The 19,419-nt window shown below is 47.4% G+C and overlaps 3 protein-coding genes across 7 annotated transcripts in view; 1 reads left to right on the plus strand and 2 right to left on the minus strand.

The window, feature by feature from the left end:
• Positions 1 to 566, minus strand: part of Eif2s1 (eukaryotic translation initiation factor 2, subunit 1 alpha, 35kDa) — a 16,659-nt gene extending 16,093 nt beyond the window's left edge. The window contains exon 1 of one of the 4 annotated variants that reach the window (XM_005399086.2): positions 545 to 566. The gene's annotated coding sequence lies outside the window, so the exon portion shown is untranslated. The other 3 variants (XM_013521972.1, XM_005399085.2, XM_005399087.2) reach the window with 3 other exon arrangements.
• Positions 567 to 719: 153 nt separating this feature from the next.
• Atp6v1d (ATPase, H+ transporting, lysosomal 34kDa, V1 subunit D) lies at positions 720 to 14,442 on the plus strand. Of its 2 annotated transcripts, none has more exons than XM_005399088.2 (9): positions 720 to 920; positions 4,880 to 4,997; positions 6,715 to 6,794; positions 8,482 to 8,549; positions 8,902 to 8,946; positions 9,926 to 10,029; positions 10,533 to 10,599; positions 12,142 to 12,220; positions 13,794 to 14,442. In XM_005399088.2, the coding sequence occupies exons 1-9, from the start codon at positions 880 to 882 to the stop codon at positions 13,933 to 13,935; spliced, it is 744 nt and encodes a 247-aa protein (XP_005399145.1). In that variant the 5' UTR covers positions 720 to 879; the 3' UTR covers positions 13,936 to 14,442. The 2 variants fall into 2 exon arrangements, with proteins under 2 accessions (XP_005399145.1, XP_005399146.1); XM_005399089.2 differs by lacking the exon at positions 720 to 920 and adding an exon at positions 1,304 to 1,532.
• Positions 14,443 to 16,567: 2,125 nt separating this feature from the next.
• Positions 16,568 to 19,419, minus strand: part of Mpp5 (membrane protein, palmitoylated 5 (MAGUK p55 subfamily member 5)) — a gene marked incomplete in the record, with an annotated part of 65,852 nt that continues 63,000 nt past the window's right edge. The window contains 1 exon segment of the mRNA XM_013522001.1: positions 16,568 to 19,357. Within this exon segment, the coding sequence (XP_013377455.1) occupies positions 19,181 to 19,357 (177 nt within the window).

The following is a 19,419-nucleotide window of genomic DNA, read 5'->3' on the forward strand; positions in this document are numbered from 1 at the left end:
GCCAGCCGGGTCCGCGGACATCCCGCGCGGCGCGGCGCAGCGAGGGGGACCCGCCCGGGCCTACCCTCGCGCGGACCCTCCTGTCACCGGACACAAGCTCAAGCCAGTTCCGGGGAAATCCGAGCTTCAGGATCAACCACCTGAGGTTCGGGGGCGAGCCTCGCACTGGGGTCCCGCGCCGTGATCGGAGAGCCGAGCGACCAGACTTACTCCACCCGCACCAGCCGCCGAGCCTTCTCAGCGTGCGCTTCGCTCAACCCCAGGGCGCAGGCGGAAGCGCCTGCCATTGCGCAGGCGCAGATGAAGGGGGCCTCTCCTCATCGCCGATCATAGAGTCTGGGTCCTCCAAGAATTAGGATGACTCGAGGAAGACACGAAAAAGACATTTTCTCGCTATCCTTATATTTTGCCAAGTAACCTTGAAGGCATGGGTAAGAGGCAGGACTCTGATTCCTTATTCCTCAAGAATAAGTTCTTTCAAACTTTTAGTCAACCAGAAGATGGCGCTGCGAAAGATTAAAATGGAGGAAGAGAAGGAACCTACTTCTTTCTCCAGTCGCCCGGCGTGCACAGTGATTTGCGCAGCCGCAAACCGGTGGGAGGGCGGAGAGGAGGGGCAAGGCTGCGGGGGGGGGGGGGGGGCGGCAAACCGGAATTCCGCGGTGCGCGCGCCTCAACATCCGGGCATCGCCTTCTTCCTGCCCTCTCGCTCCTCCGTGACAACCGGAAGCGGAAGTGAAAAATGGGTGTCCCTGCGGCTTCTTAGCAACGCACGGTCAAGTGACACCATCAGCTGACTTCGGTCGAGGAGGGCGCTGTGGCGGCCGGTGTTGGAGCTGTTGTAGCCAGGATTGCCCGAACCGCACGGTCATCGTCAGAATGTCGGGCAAAGACCGGATTGAAATCTTCCCCTCGCGAATGTAAGTAAAAGAGCAGGCCGAGTGGCGCTCGTCGTTTCAGGAATGCCTGCCCGGAGCGCGAGTCCGCCACACCCGGGACCACGAGCGAGGCTGCTAGTTTCCTGGGCTGATGCCGAACTCTCCCGAGGGACTTCTCATGCGTTCAAGGCCTGGCTGCCTTTCGCTCGCTCACAGGTGCCTGCAGCGCGCCCCAGACTGCGCAGAGCCGCCCCAGCCCGCAGGAGAAGGCGCCCGGCTCGCCGGCGTCTGTGGGGTCCGCTGTCCTTACTCGGTAATCGGGTCCTTCCCGGACCCACGGCTTAGTGATGGGAGGGAAAAGTCAATACAGTTTGTTAACTGCTCTGAGAGCGGAAGTTTGCTGCGATGGGAAGTAGGTAGCAGGTCCCTGCGTCAAAGTGCGGTTGAACTGGGTTAGCCTAACGTGGGCTCCCCTTGGATTCCCTTGTTTTCCAAGATCCCGTCGACTGTCACCTGCTGTTGGGAGAGATCTGTGCGTTCCTGAAGCACTCCTTTTGCACTGTGACCACAAGACCTCTGTTATCGCTGATCATATCACAGATATTTATTTACTGCATAATCTTCCCCTCCCACCAGGCTCCAGGCCCCTCCAGGGTGAGAGCATCTTGATTATTAATTCCTAGAAGATCCACAAAGAATGTTTCTTGAGTGAACCCATGTCTTGGAATCTGCTTGCTTGCGGGCCGCCTTTCTCTTGTGGTCTGAAGTCTTTGTCAGGAGAAATGACAGCACCATACTGGCCAGTTTGTAAAGAAAATTTTGAAGTTTTCTCAAATGTGCTTAACAATTTGTGAGACTGCTGGACGTGGTGGCATACACCTGTAATCCCAGCCCTGGGGAGGCTGATGCAGGGGGATTGCAGTGAGTTCGAGGCCAGCCTGGGTTACATAGTGAGTGCAAGGTGTAAAGTCACTTTTTTGTTTGTTTTTGTCATTTTTGAGACAGGGTTTTTGTTCTGCAGTTCAGGCTGGCCTTAAACTAACTTCGTAGACCAGGCTGGCCTTGAACTCTCAGAGATCGTCCTGCCTCAGCCTTCCAAGTGCTGGGATAACAGGTGTGAGCCACCAAGGGTCTGAGAGTCCTCTGGGACGGGGACCTGATTTCCACAACTACCAGTGAGCTTAGTTGTATTCCCACTAAGCGCCCCTTTGTAAGTTTTCCTGCCTCTGACTCTACTTGATGCCCACTCCGTCATTCTGTCTTTGAAACACCCAAACCACTGTAAAATCCGAATGGAGCTCAGCTATTTGCCCTCCTGTCAGTTGTTACCAAAGAAAATCTCTTTCCATCGTTTTAGCTAATGTCTGGCGGTGGTTATCCGTGACAGTAGTCAGAATGTTAACATGTTTTTGTGTCTGTCTGGAAACTTTTGAGACTAAGAGGTGAAAATGGACTTCTTTGGGCTTAGACAAGAAATGACAGGTTTGCAAAGGCGAAAACTGCTATTTGAGAGTTCTCTTGCTGACCGAGAGGAAAACCACGTGCTGGAAATAAGTGTTTGTCCCAAGGCCCAACAGCAGGTTCTTTGTCATGGAGTCAGATGTCTTTGATTCAACTGGAAGCAGTCACTGTCCTAGCTGAAGGTCAAACCTTTTTTGGTAGAGAAAAGCAGCTCTGAAACAAGTAAAATGACAGGTTTTAAAAGTCCTAAAGCCAGGGCATGGTGGTACACACCTGTAATCCCAGCACTCGGGAGGCTGAGGCAGGAGGATCGCCTCGAGTTCGAGGCCAGCCTGGGTTGCATAATGAGTAAGGCCTGAACCACATAGTGAGACCCTGTCTCAAAAAAAAATGTGCACATTTCACAGAGGTGCTGTGTAAGAGGAAATTAAAAGTAAATTCAGTTTTATCAACCTGTTAACCTATATACACTACACTTGCTGAAATCTGCAGTAGTAGGATTTTACCTAAATTGGACCCAGCTCTGAGCCCACCTTCAGCTCTGTCGTGTCAACACTGTCGTGTGTTACGTGTACACAGTTGGGCTGAGTGGCTCCTGCTCAGGCCGGGCAGAAACAGCCTCCCCTGGCTGCACTGCAGCGGAGGCCCGCAGGGCGGGCGTCTTCACACAAGCTCGGTGACGGTGGACTCAGCTTTGAGCCGTAGTTGGCATTTTGGGCAGGTTGGAGTGAGAAATCTGGTTCAAATGCCTACCCTGGCTTTTCTTCCCTGAATGACTGTGAGAAAGTTCTTCCAGTTTTCTGGGTCTCAGTTTTCTAATTTTGCTTTTTTTAAGTAGTACTGGGGAGTGAGCTCAGGGCCTTCCCACAGAGCTTTCAATCCTCCTGCCCCAGCTCTATGGGCATTGTTACTATTTTCCTAATGTTTAAGTTCAGGGCCAAGTCTTTCATCTGTGGAACTGGCTCAGTTAACACTATGGTAAAAGATTTCAGTACTGTATATGTAATTAAGACTTCGGTGGAAAGGTTTATTAATATGTGCTATTTTACAGTTGATTGTAATACCATCATGTGAAATTATATCTAAAGTCACTGTAAATGCCTAGCTTGTATATACTTTATTCTTGAATTTTATTAGTAGAATACTTTTTTTAAAAGTTATTAAATTTTATCTGGCAGGTGGCAGTGAGAACAGAAATAGTGACTTCTGCTATTGCTTGATTGGCCTTCTGGGAGGGCAGGACTGGGGCACGAAGCTGAGAGGGCATTTACCCAGCATGCACTAGGCCCCTTCAGTCCCCAGCACTGCAAGAAATAAAGCAAACAGAAAACCTTTGAAGTGGGGCTTCTTTTTTAGGGTTTGATTTTTTTAAAATATTTATTTATTTATTTATTTATTTTAAGGGAGGCAAGCTCTTGTTCTGCAATTCAGGCTGGCCTTGAACTCACTACGTAGCCCAGGCTGGCCTGGAACTCACTGCAACCCTCCTGCCTCTGCCTCCTGAGTGCTGAGATTACAGTGTGCACCACCGTGCCCACCTGGAATGGGGCTTCTGACAAGGGAAAGATGGAAATAAGATAAAACTTAAGTACAAGTTTAGCTTGTCACTTTGGAGTCCTGTATATGCTATTACCTAGAATCGTTCACAAATTGATTCTGTGATTGGTATTGGGTATTGATCACCACCAAGATAATTAAATGCCACACTGGTTATAGGAGATACAATAAAATGCAAAAAGTACAAAAGAATATAGTAGTTAAAAACTCCATTTTTTCACTCAGCCCTGTTTCTGTGACTCCTTTGTAGAACTTTGTCTGTATAAGCACCGCAATTCCTTACTTTAGGTAAATAAGACAGTGTAATACAGGAAGCACATCTGGACCTTGTTTGGATATCATTCCATTATGCGGTGAACCATGATTTATTTTTTAGTTGTTTTTACCCTTTTGCTCTTGCAAATAAGGCTGGCGTGTTCCTCTTGTACATGTTTTTGTGTACACGTGGGATAAGTCTATACGGACAATTCCTCAAGTGGAGTTGCTGGTCCTGAAGGTAATTACGTTTCAGATTTTTGTTTGCTGCTTGGGCATTGAACCCAGAGCCTTGTGCATGCTAGACAAGCTCGCTCCTGCTGAGCTAAACCCCAGGTGCCCCTAATTTTGGTATATATTAGAGGGTAGATTATTTTTATACTTAATACTGTATTTCTAATGGATCTAAAACATTAGATACCATTTTTATTTACAAATCAATTAAGAATTTAAACTATGTGCATTAACATAGGGCTCCGGTAGTGTTTATTATTTAATGAGTACTTATTCCAGGTGTTGACTCCAGAATGGGTGTAAGTAAATGAACTCCCTGATGGCACAGTGAGGTAGGAATCCGTAATACTCAGAAGCCGGTTCCACTTGCCCGCTGCAAGTCCCACACTTCCTCACCCCCGTTTGAAAGGCCAAGGAACAGCTGTAGCACCGAGGACAGAGGCGCTGCCGTGTCCGAGCGCCGGCAGTGAGCGCGTCTGACATTGCTTCCCCAGGGCGCAGACCATCATGAAGGCTCGCTTGAAAGGCGCCCAGACAGGCCGGAACCTCCTGAAGAAAAAGTCTGATGCCTTAACGCTTCGCTTTCGACAGATCCTAAAGAAGATCATAGAGGTAGGTGCGGTATTTATTTTATGACTATCCCAAGGAAAAGCCGGTGTGGCTTGGCTTGTTTTCTTTTCTCGGCCCTGGGATTGAACCCTGAGCTTTGCATGTGCGAAGTCTGTGTTCTACCACGGGGCTACAGCCACCCCCTAATTGTTTCTGTGATTTTAATTGACTTTTGTTTCGAAAGTAACAATAGTATTATAAAAGCATAACAGTGGACAGATGCTAGCGCACATACCCATAAAGACTTAAGTTTCGGGTAGTTTTGTTACAAAAATCCCACTGAGGCGGCCTGCAGAGCCCTGAGCCAGATGCGCCCAGCCCGGCGGCTGCTCCTCTGAGCTCCCGGCAGCTTCCTTCCCATTGGCCCTTGCTTCTGCCCAAAGTGCTCCTTACCCAGAACCAGCTGCGACCGGCTCCTCTGGCCGTTGCGGGCCCTCCAGTTTGGAGTGGCCCCGTATCTCCTCCTGTCACACCTCTTACTTTATCTTTCTCGTAGCATGTGCGGCTGCTGCCATCTTCTCAATTGTTCCCCCGCTGGAAAATGTGAGTTCCAGAGAGCAGGAACGGTGTCTTCTCAGCACTCTCTTTCTAGTGCCTGGAGAAGAGCTGTCCTCCAGCCTGGCCTTGAGCTTGTGTAATCCAGAATGGGCTTGAACTCACAATCCTCCTGCCTCAGCCTCCTGAGTGCTGGGAATTATTTACAGACACTGTGTTGCCCAGGCTGGTTCAAGTTCCAGAGCAGAGGTAATGCTTTTGCCTAGTCTTCTGAGTGACTGGAACCCTACCCTGGGCTTACAGATGTTTTTTTCTTAAGTCTTTTTCTTTAGTATGTCTGGATCTTTTTCTTTTGTGTGGAGGAAATGGTGTAAGGTAGGGATTTAGCTTTATCATTCTGTAAATGGGTAGGCTGGTCTCTTTATTGTACTAAATACTCATAAACACCTGGGCTGCTTTTTTGGTTGATTTTTTTGTTTGTTTGGTTTTTCGTTTTTTGAGACAAGGTCTCACTGTGTAGTTCAGGCTGGCCTTGAATGAAATGATCCTGGTGCCTCAGCCTCCAGAATGCTGTGATTATGGGTATGCGCCACCATGCCCGGCTCTGGACTTCTTTCTGAACTTTCCATCCCGTTTCTTGTCTGTCCGAAACCAAGTGTCTTGCCTTTTTGTGGCTGTGGATTTTTAGTACTTCGTAAGCCAACTCCTCCCCACCAGACCCAGTTTTTCTCCTTTTTACAAAAGAAGGTTGGGTATTCTCAAGCATTACACTTTCTAGCTGTATTTTAGCATTATTATGCCATTAGGATTTTAACTCTTAACTTCATTGAGGTTCAGAGGGTAATTTGAGCAGATCCACATGTACCCATTCAGGAATAAGTAGCTCCATTGGTAAAGAATCGATTTGCTGCTTACTAACGCATTTATTTTAATGTTTTATTTTGTACTGGGTATTGAACCCAGTGCTTGCGCATGCCAGGCAAGCACTCTGCCCCTGAGCTATGTCCTTCTCACGTTTTCCTTACTAAACTCATGGTTTCGGAGCGTTGCTAGTGACCATAGCCAAAGCTGTGCACAGCTGGGGATTTCGCCTTATCGTCCGTGAAATCAGCGTGTGCCGGTGTGTAACGCCCTCCCTCAGTGCTGGCGGTTGTGGAAGCCCGGCAGTGCGAGGGCTGTGGCTGGACGCTGCGTGCTGACCCTGCTGTGCCCCGGGCTTTTCCAGACCAAGATGCTGATGGGCGAGGTGATGCGGGAGGCCGCCTTCTCCCTGGCTGAGGCCAAGTTCACAGCAGGCGACTTCAGGTAAAAACATCCCGCTGGTGCTTTTCGGGAGTGCAGCGCTTTCAGGCTCGTAATTACGTTAACATTTTTTAAAAGTGTAAGAGTGTAAGTATTACAGGTGGATGACATGGTAACGGTGAGCACCCCACCCCTGCCCCTGCCGTCCCGCCCCGGCCGGCAGAGCCCTCGCTCACTCTGTCCCCTGTTTGACCTTAAACATTTGTCCTTGTTCTCCTGTGGGTGTTGCATCCTCCTCAAGGGGCGCCGTGGTATCTTTTCTCCTACCTCGGGGTCTTTGGTGTGAGTTCTCAGTTTTTTTGAATATTAGACAAGATAGATTAAACATCTTACTGCATATCTTTTTTTGTTCTTTATTGAATTATTAGGGTAAATTTTGGGGACAAGAATCCATTAATTAATTGATTATTTATTTTCAGAAAACAAAAATTTCATATACCAGAGGCTCCTTCGTGGCCCTAGTTCACTGCCTTCCCAGGAGTGGGAGACCAAGGGAGGGAGAAGAACAGGAAACCCAGAAAAACGGAGTGGAGAGAAATTCCAGGGTTCCGAGTCAGCTTGTGTCCCATCCACGGGAACCGTGCATCCTGGAAAACGGGCATGCTTTTTTGTCCCGTTCTAGAGCTCGAATCCGGATTCATGTCGGCAGCGTAGAACCCGTTATTCAAAAGGCAAGATTTCTGTGGCTTTAGCGGTAGCAGCGTGTGCTTTACAACGCGTGCGCAGCCGTGCGCAGGCGGTGCCGGTCATGTGTTAGTGACTCTGCCGTGACCCGGAGGCGCTGGGCTGGCAAGCGCGGTCGTTGGAGTCCATGGCTAGTTAAGGACAGAAGTAAAAGCTGCTTTCAGGGTTTAAATTTACCGTTAGTGGTACTGGGCAGTGACTCTGGGGCTTGCAGGTGCTGGGCTAGCGCGCGGCCCCTGAGCCGCACTGCCAGCCCTTTTTAAAATTATATGGAGACAGGGTCTCACTAAGTCGTCTGAGTTGGCGTCAAACTTGGGATCCTTCTGCCTCTGCCTCCTGAATAGCGAGGACTGAAGCCGAGCACTGCCCTTCGTGGCTGTTTGCGGATCTTTGATTTGGATATTCTTTCCCAGTGACATGAGCCTCCTTGGTGCTCCCTGGCTGCAGGCCTTTGAGCCTGAGGGCTGTGGGCCCCCGAAGTGGTGGGCTTCAGTTTTTGCCCGTACTGCTGGGCTCACGGTGTGCACGGAGTGGGCCGGCTGAGGGAGGAAACGGCAGCGTGTAAGTGGTTTACGAGTTTCTGGGGGAAGGTTTCAGGGTGCTTATGGGGAAGTCCCTGTATTTTTAAGAGTTGAAGCCAGAAGTAAGATAACGGAATTTGAATACCGGTTTAATCAACTAAATAGCAAACCTAGAAGGAAAGTTCTCTCCAGATTACACTAGCAGAATGAGAACTCTGAACTTAGACCTTCCACGCACGGACTGGAAACAGGTTCCGCGCTTTGTCGTTCGTTCTTGTTCTCTCATGGCGGATTGGACGTTGTTCATCTCTGCCCTGTGAGACCTCCTCAGACGGCAGCCGGTCTTCTTTTCTGGGAAAGGACGTTATCAGCACACCTCACTGCCACATCTCCCTCTTGGCTCCTTTAATGTGGAAACTGCCCAGGGTCCCCATGGGCTGAGTCCGAAAGCGACAGCTAAACAAAAGTTCTGTCTTCTTCTGCAGCACCACCGTTATCCAGAACGTAAATAAGGCCCAAGTGAAGATTCGGGCAAAGAAAGATAACGTAGCAGGTAACTTCTCAACCCCTGGGAACCCCCGGAGGAGAATAGGTGACATTTTAAAGTCAGCCATTTATGCAACAATACCTTGATGTCCCAGTTTCTCTCTTCTATTAGAACTAGATTGGCTTTGTTTGTTAAAACCATTAACAACCGGGTCCTTATTACTCAGGATGATCTGAGTTTTGAATAGAAATGAAGGCTTGAGCACTTTTTGAAGTTCATTGACTACAGCCAGTTACACATCCAGACATAATTTCTTGACTTTGAGAAAAAGAAAACGAGTCCCACAGGGGACAGTGCGTGGCAGCCGTCCCTCCGGCCGCGTTGTGTTGGTGAACACGTCCGCTTCTGTGTTCAACAGGTGTGACTCTGCCGGTGTTCGAACATTACCACGAAGGGACCGACAGTAAGTGTGGAACCCTATGTTCGTGTTCGTCTGTTTCCTCTTTAAGTGAAACTCGCCTGGAAAGTGGCGCCGTCAGACTTGTGGGCCGTCAGAGGCTCCAGCGTTGGATACTTCCTCACCTGCTAAGGTCACAGCAGTTGATCAGTTAATCAGAAAGAACCTTTGACAGGCGTTCATAGAACTGTGCGTATCTTAAAATGCTTTAACTTACAAATAGATCCCTGTATAGTCACTTGCCATTTAAGAGGTAGGTGTTTTCTTCTATTATGGATTCACGGACTATACATTTACATCTTTCTGCATAAGCAAAACCCACAATACGTTTTTTCATAATTTCCAGTTGGTATCTTTTTAAAAGTATAATAGGATGCCTTATGCTGTGATGCAGTCTGAACGCCCTTCTAGATTTTTATAGGCATACCCCAATGGTTTGTGATTGTCTCACCCATTCCGTTCCTAATTTGGCAGCGTTGTGTGGCGGTAACACATTTAGCGAGTTTGGCCAAGTCATTGCTTTCCGTAGACACAATCACATTCTTTGTTCTGGCCCTTGGGGCGCCTTGGCTCCTGTAATATTATCGTTCAGGGTCACGCGTCAACAGTTTCCTTGTTCCACGAGCGCAGGCCGGTGTCATGTCCAGAGGGCGTCCGGGCATCAGCTCGGCCAGCAAGCCGGTGCCGCGGAGGCTGGCTGAGCGTCTCCAGGGCTGGGCGCGCAGCTCGGCAGAGGCGCCGGCCTCGCATACGCGGGTCCCGCGTCCCGCGGGCGGCACGCGCACGGCTGGGGACTGCGGACGCTGTTCAGCAGCACCCTGCTGCCGCGCCCGGGCGTGGGGTGGGCGCTCCTGGCTCCAGGGGCGTTGGGCAGGCGTTAGCGCATTTGTCTCCGTTCGGTACTTTTCTGCTTATCTTCCTTTTGGGAATCTTCTGTGAGAAGATTATTTATTAATTACAAATGTTGTCCGACTGGTTCTTTCAGGTTATGAGCTGACTGGTTTAGCCAGAGGTGGGGAACAGTTGGCTAAGCTGAAGCGGAATTATGCCAAGGCCGTGGAGCTGCTGGTGGAGCTGGCGTCGCTGCAGGTGAGGGCAGCGGGGCGGAGCCAGGGAGGCTCCGCGGGGAGCACGCCGGCGGGCGCCGCTGTGCTGCGGCCGTGCGGGACGGGCCTCCGGTGGGCATTTGTGAGCCAGCGGCTCCCGCGCTCTTAGCGCTGCTCTTTATTACTAGCAAAACGTATGTGCAGGGGCAGTTTCACCCTTGGCTGGGAACGGCAACAGCCAAAGCTAGAGGTCCGTGGGAACAGAAGGCTGTGCAGGAACGCGCTTTTCCCCTTTGTGAGCAGTTAATTACGTAGCTAGGCCATCGGGTCATTTCCACGTCTTCACCCAGGTGAGTCGGGAGTACACAAACGCTGACCGCCTGGAAGGTGTGTGAGCCGTGTGCGGTCTCACACGAGCTTTGCTTTTCTTAAACATGAAAGGCGAAAAGGTTCCCGCGTGTTCTCGACAGGTGCTGTCTGAGCGGGGCCAAGGAACGGGCGCGACTGGGAGGACTGTGCTTATTCTGCTCATTTGTCTCCCTTTAGACTTCCTTTGTTACTCTGGACGAAGCTATTAAGATAACCAACAGGCGTGTAAACGCCATCGAGCACGGTGAGTCAGCTGCGGGGCGGCGCTCCTCACTCCGCACACGCCCGCCAGGGCGCGCTGTGCGGGTCGCGCCGAGCGCAGGAGGAAGTCAGGTCTGGGCCTCGGATTTGCGGGAATGACAGGAAAGGGCCAGTTAAAAGCTGTGGGTCCTCGCTTTCATTTCCGGTCACTAGTAACAATTAGAAAGGTTGGAAACCACTTCTCCAAGGATTTAATGTGTTTTAGTTCCTTACAGTGGTTGAACAGTCTGTCTTGTTAAATACGTTGCATACAGTGGTACCTCAGCTCACACACACTTTTGTTTGTGAACGTTTTGGTTTGCAAACAAACGTTTGGCAAAATTTTGTTTTTGTTTTTGTGTGTGAACTCCACATCCGGCCATCTTTTCCAGAATCATGGAATGAATCAAGTTTGAAGCTGAGGTATCACTGTGTTTTAACTTTAAATCCTTTCCTTTAGGCTGTTCTTCTTGACTTGTAAAAATAAAATTTTCTTATTTATTTATATATTGGTTTTTGAGACAGAGCTTCCCTGTGTAGTTAAGGCTGGCCTCAGACTCGCAGGGATCCTCCTGCCCCAGCCTCCCAAGTGCTGGGGTTACACGCACGAGCCACCACGCCTGGCAAAATACAGTTTTCTGCTTGATGCATTTATTTTCCATCTCTTTTACTTCATTATTTTAAAAACATTACTGGATAGCGTTAAACGTACTTTTTACTCATGAAACTGTTTCCATTAAAGAAATAGTTATTCAATTCTAAGGTTAAGAAAGGAGCAAAATTTGAAGGGAATTCCTTTGATTGAGGCTCTGTTAAGATTATTCGAAGTTGTCTCGTTTTTTAAAATTCAGAAACATTTGTATTTATTTTTTGGTGCTAGGGAATCAAACCTTGGGCCTTGCTCATGGCAGGCAGGCGCTTTAACACTGCGCTGTATTCCCAGCCCAGAAACTTCTTTGACTGCTTGCTAGTGCCAGGCCTCGCACGTGGAACCATAAGCACAGCAAAGTGGGTAAGGCTGGCAGTTCTCACCTTCGAGGGAGTTCACATTCTAGAAGCAGAACAGGCAAATTCCATGTAAAGTAGAACCCAGTGACTCCCATAAAACCTAAAAGATTCTCTCTGTCCTATTTTTTTTAATGGATTGCTGTTACCCTGTGGTGCAGTGTTATTTATTTATCTTTTTTAGTATATTCAGCATTGGATCTTCTGTGGTCCAGTGTGTTATCTGCGTGTAGAAAAGACACTAGAGGGATATATACCAGGGACCGGGGATACAGCTCAGCGGCACAGCGCCTGCCAGGGAAGTGCAAGGTCCTGAGTTCCATTCCCGGCACCAAAAAAAAAGGACATATACGAAAATATTTACAAGACTTACTTGTGGGTAGTTGGATTATACTTCAGTTTGTTTTTGTCTTCCAACTTGTTTGTGTTAAGTGTACGTTAGCTTTATAATTAGAAAAGGTGAGTAACTAGTACACAAATGAGCACTGTTAATTTGAAACGGCGCTCTGACTACTCACGTGTCTGTTTTTTCAAACTCTAGTTATTATACCTCGGATTGAACGGACCCTTGCTTACATCATCACAGAGCTGGATGAGAGAGAGCGAGAAGAATTCTACAGGTTTGTTGGAATTGGCAGCTGGCGACCTTTTTGTTCTCCATATTCCGAAGGCTCGATTTGCTGAGGGACTCGTTGGCTTATGTGCATTGGAATTACCAGAGTTTGTGTTTTATTCTGACAAATAAGAAGAAAATAATGCTGTAGCGCCCTCCTACCTGCAGTTTCTGCTTTCACACTGAGTTCTCAATTGCGTGCTGCTCTGAGCGGCGCCGGCCCTGCTCGTGGGGCGGCCCATCGTTCTGTGCGGCTGTCCGTTAGGGCGTGCCCCCCGCCGGCCACTGGCTCGCTGGCTCCGTGCTCACGCCACCGCTGGCCCTCGCCGTGCCCTAGCACTTGTTACTGTCACCCTGTGGTGACGTGCCAGAACGAAGCCATGAAGGGTTTCCTCTGAAAAGATGGAAGTTCTTGACTTAATAAGAAACTTGTTAATCTGTCACTGAACCTAATTCATGAACCTTATTATGGTATGTATTTTTAATCCGCAGTTGGTTTAACCTACAGATGTAAAACTTGCAGATGCAAAGGGCTGTCCAGGAAAAACCCCTCCGCAGGGTTTGTGTCAGACATCGCCCGCAGGGCTCGGAATAGATCCCGTGTGGATCACAGGACCGCTGTGTGGCCACAGGCCGTGGAGACAGCTCAGGTTTAGCTTGCTTTCCCCTACAGCAAAGCTGGGACTACTCAGCAAATGGTGTCGCATGCTGAGTGTGTTCAGGAGGTGGTGGAAAGTACTTGGGCATTATCCAGTGGTGCAGGTCGTGTCGCTGGAGCGCGAGCACGGCATCTGGAGAGGAACGAGGTGTGTCCGTGAGTGAGTTGTAAGGATAAATCCCTGTGCACAGAGGTCCCTGCGCCTGGTTCGGAGCAGGTTGCAGTAAATGAAAACAGGAGTATGCAGGGAACACATGCTTATCTGCGACCTTGTAGAGAGAGCATGGGTAGGATGTGAACTCTTAATTATCAAAGGTTCGTTTCTTTCAGTGATGTTCAGAGTTGTGGTGACCCAAAACTTTAATAAACGAATGCTCAAACTCTGCTTCATTAGGGAGTGGATTATTTATTTACATATTGGGGTTTTTTTGAGATAGGATCTCACTGTGCAGTTTAGGCTGGACTTGAACTTACTAGCCCAGGGTGGCCTCGAACTCAAGGCTGTCTTCCTGCTTCAGCCTCCTGAGTGTTGGGATTATAGGTGTGTGCCACCATGCCCAGCTCAAATTTATTTAGGCTGGGAGGGGGTCTGTATCTTCTTTTAATTTGGCTTTTTTAGAACAGGTTCTTACAGTGTAGTTGAGACTGTTCTTGAACTGCACAGTTCAGGCTGCCTTGAATCTTCCGCGATCCTCCTGCCTCAGCCTCTGAGTGCTGGGATTTTATAGGGCTGTACCATCATGCCTGGTTCAGATGTTTTTCTAAAACATTGTAAATGTTATAAATTACTGAAATTAAAATGGGAGTGTCAATTTTTACATGTAGTTGTACACATTTATTGCCGTCCTTGTTATAAAACTAGGAGAAATCAAATCTACTTAGTACTGAAATAGCATTTAGAAATTTTCCCTTAATATTACAGGTTAAAGAAAATACAGGAGAAGAAAAAGATTCTCAAGGAAAAATGTGAGAAGGACTTGGAGCAGCGGAGAGCAGCTGGTGAAGTGATGGAGCCTGCGAACCTTCTGGCTGAGGAGAAGGACGAAGACCTTCTGTTTGAATAGTCTGCGCCGCTTTTGGAAGTCCCCCACGTGGCTCTGTTTAAATTCAGTGTGTGGGTTTGGTACGTGTGGCTATTTATATTTTGGCCTAAGAATTCTGGCAATTCTGAAATTTACCTGGATGTCTACTGATGGGATGGCGGTTGCAGAACCCTAACCCAGCACACGAGTGAGATCTGCGGAAGTTGCTCCGACTCGCAGGCTTCCCTCCGCCGCGTCACCGTGCCGTTTACATCTGTGTTTCATGTGACCCGTTTACCAAGCATTTTAAGAAATACCCTCTAGGAAGTGGCAGTGGTCTCGGGCCAGCTGCTGTGAGGACACGTTCCCACTTGCAGACCTCTGCGCGGGTCTGAGGTGCCCCGGCCGCCTGCGTCGCCACGGTACTTGTTAAGCTTTGTGAAAACCTGCACTTTCTTCCCCTTGCATGACAGAGCTGTCTTGTCTTGGGAGCATTTCTGCCAATGTAAATGTGACTATGTTACACAGAGTAAAATGATTGAAAAGTAAGTTGTTCTTTTTCTTACTCACGTGCTAAGGGTAGCAGTCATGTTCCTGCACTTAGATCGGGGACCGTGCTGCCATCCCGATTGCTCCGCAGGCTTACAGGAACGTGGCCTTTTTAAAATTCCATCTGTTTATCAAGGTTTACTAAAAGCTTTACTTTTCAGACAATCATGGCACGTTAGGTACTAATACATGATTGCATTGAGTTAAGAGGGCTTCATGGTGCTTCTCTCCTAATCTAAGAAAAACACTAATTTAATGAGGTAGTTTTTTCTGTAAGCAGTAACAACCTGCTGTCTTTCACAGATGAAGACGAAGCATTTGGGTGGCTGGATCAGGCAGTGACTGAGGTTTTCAGTGCTGTTTCACCATTACACAGTTTTCTGGTTTTTTTTTTTTTTTAAGAGACAGGGTCTTACGATATAGTTCAGGCTGGCCTTGAACTCACTGTGTAGCTCAGGCTGGCCTCAAACTGGTGGCAATCCTCCTGCCTCAGCTTCCCACGCACTGTGATTACAGGTATGTGCCACCATGTCTGGTGTTTTTGTTTGAACTCAGTCTTCCCTGTAACCAGTTCTGGTATTTGGGGCCTGACTGGCCACAGAACGGCTCTTAGTTATGGGACACTAGCCTTATTGTGTTTTAATCAACTGATGGCACAGTCTAGGCTTTTTAAAGTACTATAACACTTGCTATAAAGTGATCTTAGTTTTGTGCCAGGCACTATTTGATGTGTTTAATCTCATCATAATAACCACAAAAGTACGTATTTTTCTTCCCATCTTCTGGAGGAAAAATTTGAGGCACTGGGAGCTTAAGTAATCGTTAAAAAGCTGGAGCGTGATGACCCCAGCGTGGAAAGTAGTCCACCCTCAGCCTTCACACGCTGAGCTTTCCTCCTTCCCACGTGAAACACCCACGGGGTTTAAAGTGGGCTGTGGGGCTGCCTTGGAGGAAGTGATCTGTGGGTGACCTGTCGCTGCTCACAGAACACGTCAGATCTCAGTGTAAATTCAACAGTGACTGGAAAACCAGTAACTGAATTTGCCAGTACTTTAAAAATACTGAAGTGTTAAATATTTCCCAACACCTTGGCTGCAGAGACATAAGGCTCAAATAAGCTGAAACAGCATAGCTCACATCAGAAATGTGTGATCTCAGAGGATTGGTCCTTAAGCACTATGGACCGTTTTTCTAGGAGGCAAAGTTAAATCTGAAGTAGGAGGAGGGAGCTAAATTACTTAGCAGTTTTTTTCATATACTAAATAAAGCATTCACTGTATTTTTTTTTTTGTACTGGGAATCACTCATGACCTTGCGCTTGCCAGGCAGGTGCTGTGCTGCCGAGCTAGATCCCCAGCCCAGCATTTACTTCAAAGCACTGACTCAAGAAATCTAGATTTCTCCCGTGGCTTCTTAAAGCTCTGGTATTTATTGGCGTGGGTTAAACTGTCTATAAAACTGCAGGTGATTCTATGATATGGCCATTTGTTAAAAAGAAATCAGCAGGGTGTGATGGTACACTCCTGTAGTAACACTCTTGGGAGGCTGAGTCAGGTGGATCACGAGTTTGAGGGTGGCCTGGACGACACAGTGAGGCCCGTCTTGAAAGAGAAAACAGCAGAGAATTTGCTGTGTGGAGTCGGAGCAATGGGCTCCACAGGCGAAGGGGTAGATCAGGAATAGGGACAGGTTAGGTTGGCCTTGTAAGTACACGATTTGTGATTTCGTAGGGAAAAAGGGAGAGTTCCTGTTTCTGCTTTGCCAGAGGCCTAGCAACGTGGCCAGCTATGGATGAAACCTCTGGGAACGTCAGAACAGTACGCACACATTGGTCAGCGGTGCACGCCCTGTCCCCAGCGCGCTCAAGCCCGGCTGCACTCTGGGAAGTCTGCTTGGGTACCGTATTACAGCCCTCCTTCCCCACAGGCGCATGCTCTTCACTAGCAGCTTGACGTTTAGGGAGCAGGGCCTGCCACTTCTGTGACAACACGGTACTCCCTCCCTCAGCCGGTTAACAGGGACTTTGTTCCAGCCAAAGGTTCCAGTGGTCTCTGGCAAACACTCGGCAGAGTGGTCATTTTATGTGTGGGGATTCTCAATGGCGGTGGACTAAACAAAGCAAGAGAAAAGTACTCAGTGGACTTTATTTGAAATACCGCTTTTTAATTTTTACAATACAGTATAGGGTATGACATTTCAAAATAAGTGTAGATACAGGACAGGATAAGAGTACAAATGGGGACTAACAAGAGACGACAGAATGGTTACCTTATTAAGGCTAAATCCCTGGTTTATATTTTCTACACGCATTCATACAATTACATTCAAATCATTCCTTACCAATACTTATTCCTTAGGCCGTGAGAAAAGGAAAAATCCAGACATTAATTTTCATAGAAAGCAAATCTGGATTCATCTAAATACTATACTCTTCCATTTGTTCTGACTCAGGAAAATTTAGGAAATGAAGCTACTTCCTTATTTGGATTTTTCCAGTACATCTCATTAGGAGTTGGAGTACGTGGTGAAGACCTCCTCGACACTGCAGTTTCCAAGCAGAACCACAGGGGGGCAGGAAGCAGAACTGGCCAGAGAGGCTGCCAGGCCAGATGTATAGCAGGTCTTTCCCCATATTTGGAAGTCAGCACAACCCAAGCTTTCACTTTCTTTAGGGACTGTGTTGAACAGAAGCACATTTGTATCAGTAGGATTTACAAACCGAGACACAAACATTTCTGTCCTTGAACCACTAAACGAGGAAGGAGAGAACTACTGGGCTTCATATTACCTTACAGTCAGTTCCTGGAAGTGGCATCCTGGCATGTGCCTTGCATAGAAGCCACGTGCCTAAGTCTTCACGGGACACAGCCCTCCTGGTGGCCCTACGCTAGCGGGTGGCACAGCAGCCACTCGGCGCGAACCTAACAGACTGTAAGTACTGAGTTGTCAGTTACGCTGTGCAGTTCACGAAACTCCACTGTCAGCCACAGACTACCTTTCATTCCTGAGAGAAAACTGCAGGACACCGGAAAGACGAAGTGCTACGTATACTCCTTGCTTTGCAAAGCTGAGAACGGGTGCAGTCTGTATTTCTCTGCTACAAGCTGGAGTGTTTCAGACCTGAGGGGAGAGAGGGTAGGCACAGCATTCCTTTCCTCCACCCACGAGTGTTACTTTCTTCCTAGGGAACATTATCCTGAAAGTATTTCCAAATAAGACACACTCCCCGGTCAACTAAAATAAAGAGGCCATGCATATTTGAGCAGAAAAAGCAACACATGAACTGTTTAAATTTGTTCCAATAAATTTCGGTACAAGAGAAAAAATCAACTATATACATGATACTGAGACACACTACTCATTAACAACAACTGCTTCTGTTAAGTGACAAGTCAATATTACTCCGGTGTTTAGCTCTGGTTACAGGAAATGTAGCTAAAGTCATAAAAATAAAGGCATTCACATGTGAGGTGGTTCCATCACAAACCCCACTGTGCTTAAAGGCTTGAAAAGACTACAAATGAACTTTCCATACAGTTACAATTTTAAAGCTACTGCTGTAGAGACAGTACAAAAGCCTACCAGTTTAACACGCTATTGCATTCTAGTCATGAAGCAGATCTTGTTAGGAGAAAAACCTGTTTCTATGTGCTTAAAAAGTTTTTCCTCCCATTTTTTTTCCTAAAATGTTCAAGTGACTTTTAGGCCTTCCTTTCCTTCTGCTCTCAAAGTCAGTCATGCTATTCCCTCGTGCATGTGTAATTTTATTCCAATGTTGAACAAGTGTCATGACCACTTGTTGCTCTATTAAGTATCAGTGTACAGTACAGCAGCTATAGTCATCATCAGAATTCCAGTTACTTATGTAGCACAGGTACAGACAAACACTGCGGTCATATGTAAAAATGCAAAAACTGTCAAATGTGCTATGTCCTCCCAGGTACAAAAAAACGATTTGCATCATGAAGAATCAGATACTTTATACATTCTCTTGTATTCAGATCAGAGAAAGGAAGCAAGGCTATCAAATCACTTGCAACAATTTCACAAAATTGTATCTGTAAAATATTTTGCATACCTTTAACTACATTACAGTCTGCTGAGTATATGGTCTGACCCACAAAGTTGGAGCTAAAAAAACCCTGAGACTTCTAATGGAACTTCTGTTTGTTTTTTGAGTTAGAAGACACACAAGTGAGTTCAAGCCTTAACAAGCAGCTCCTAACCAAAGTGGCAACGTATTTTTTTTTTCAGGAAGTACTTTTGATGGCGAAACCAGTCTCCTAAGCAAATACTGTTTTGCCCAGTGCACAGAAGCACAGTCCCCCCCCCAAATATTCCCATAAAGTCATTTAAGTTAAGTGTTAAATAATGTCAATATTTATAACTATGTGAGCCATGGAGTACTGTGTATATACATACAACTTTTTCACAGATGTACGACCAAGCAGGAAAGATTTAGTTAGCTGATTAATAAAATGTTTTAACAGGATAAAATGGAACTGCTCTGTTGGAAGCTTCCATTTTAAATCCCCAAAGGAGGCAGGAGTCCCTAAAGCCATGTGCGGGACATAAAGAATGCCCACACATCGCCAAAGGGGACAAGAGATCTAAGAACAGGTCTGCAGCTTATCCTGCCGCCTACCTCCTTATCCTCCACCTTGCGGAAGTATCGGGCCGCCTTCCTATTGACAGTTTGCCAAAACAAGTCCACTCCTGCCGCAGCACGACCGCTCCTTCACCTCAGCCAAGTGGATGGCACCCACTGAGGTTCGGTGTCAAGTTTGTTGATTAATCTAAGCAATTCCTGATAGGCTTTATCGAGATCTGAATTCACAATCGCCGTGTCAAAGTAGTGGCCATTGTTCTGTTCCATCTCTCTAGTCTTCTCGATGATTTCTCTCAGCTCTTCAGGCTGCAAAGAGATTAAACACTGTGAGAGAATTCCTATCTTAGCAAAACACAGGACCAGTCAGA

The sequence above is a fragment of the Chinchilla lanigera genome, unplaced genomic scaffold (assembly GCF_000276665.1).
Source record: "Chinchilla lanigera isolate Chin_1 unplaced genomic scaffold, ChiLan1.0 scaffold00065, whole genome shotgun sequence".
NCBI lineage: Eukaryota > Metazoa > Chordata > Mammalia > Rodentia > Chinchillidae > Chinchilla > Chinchilla lanigera.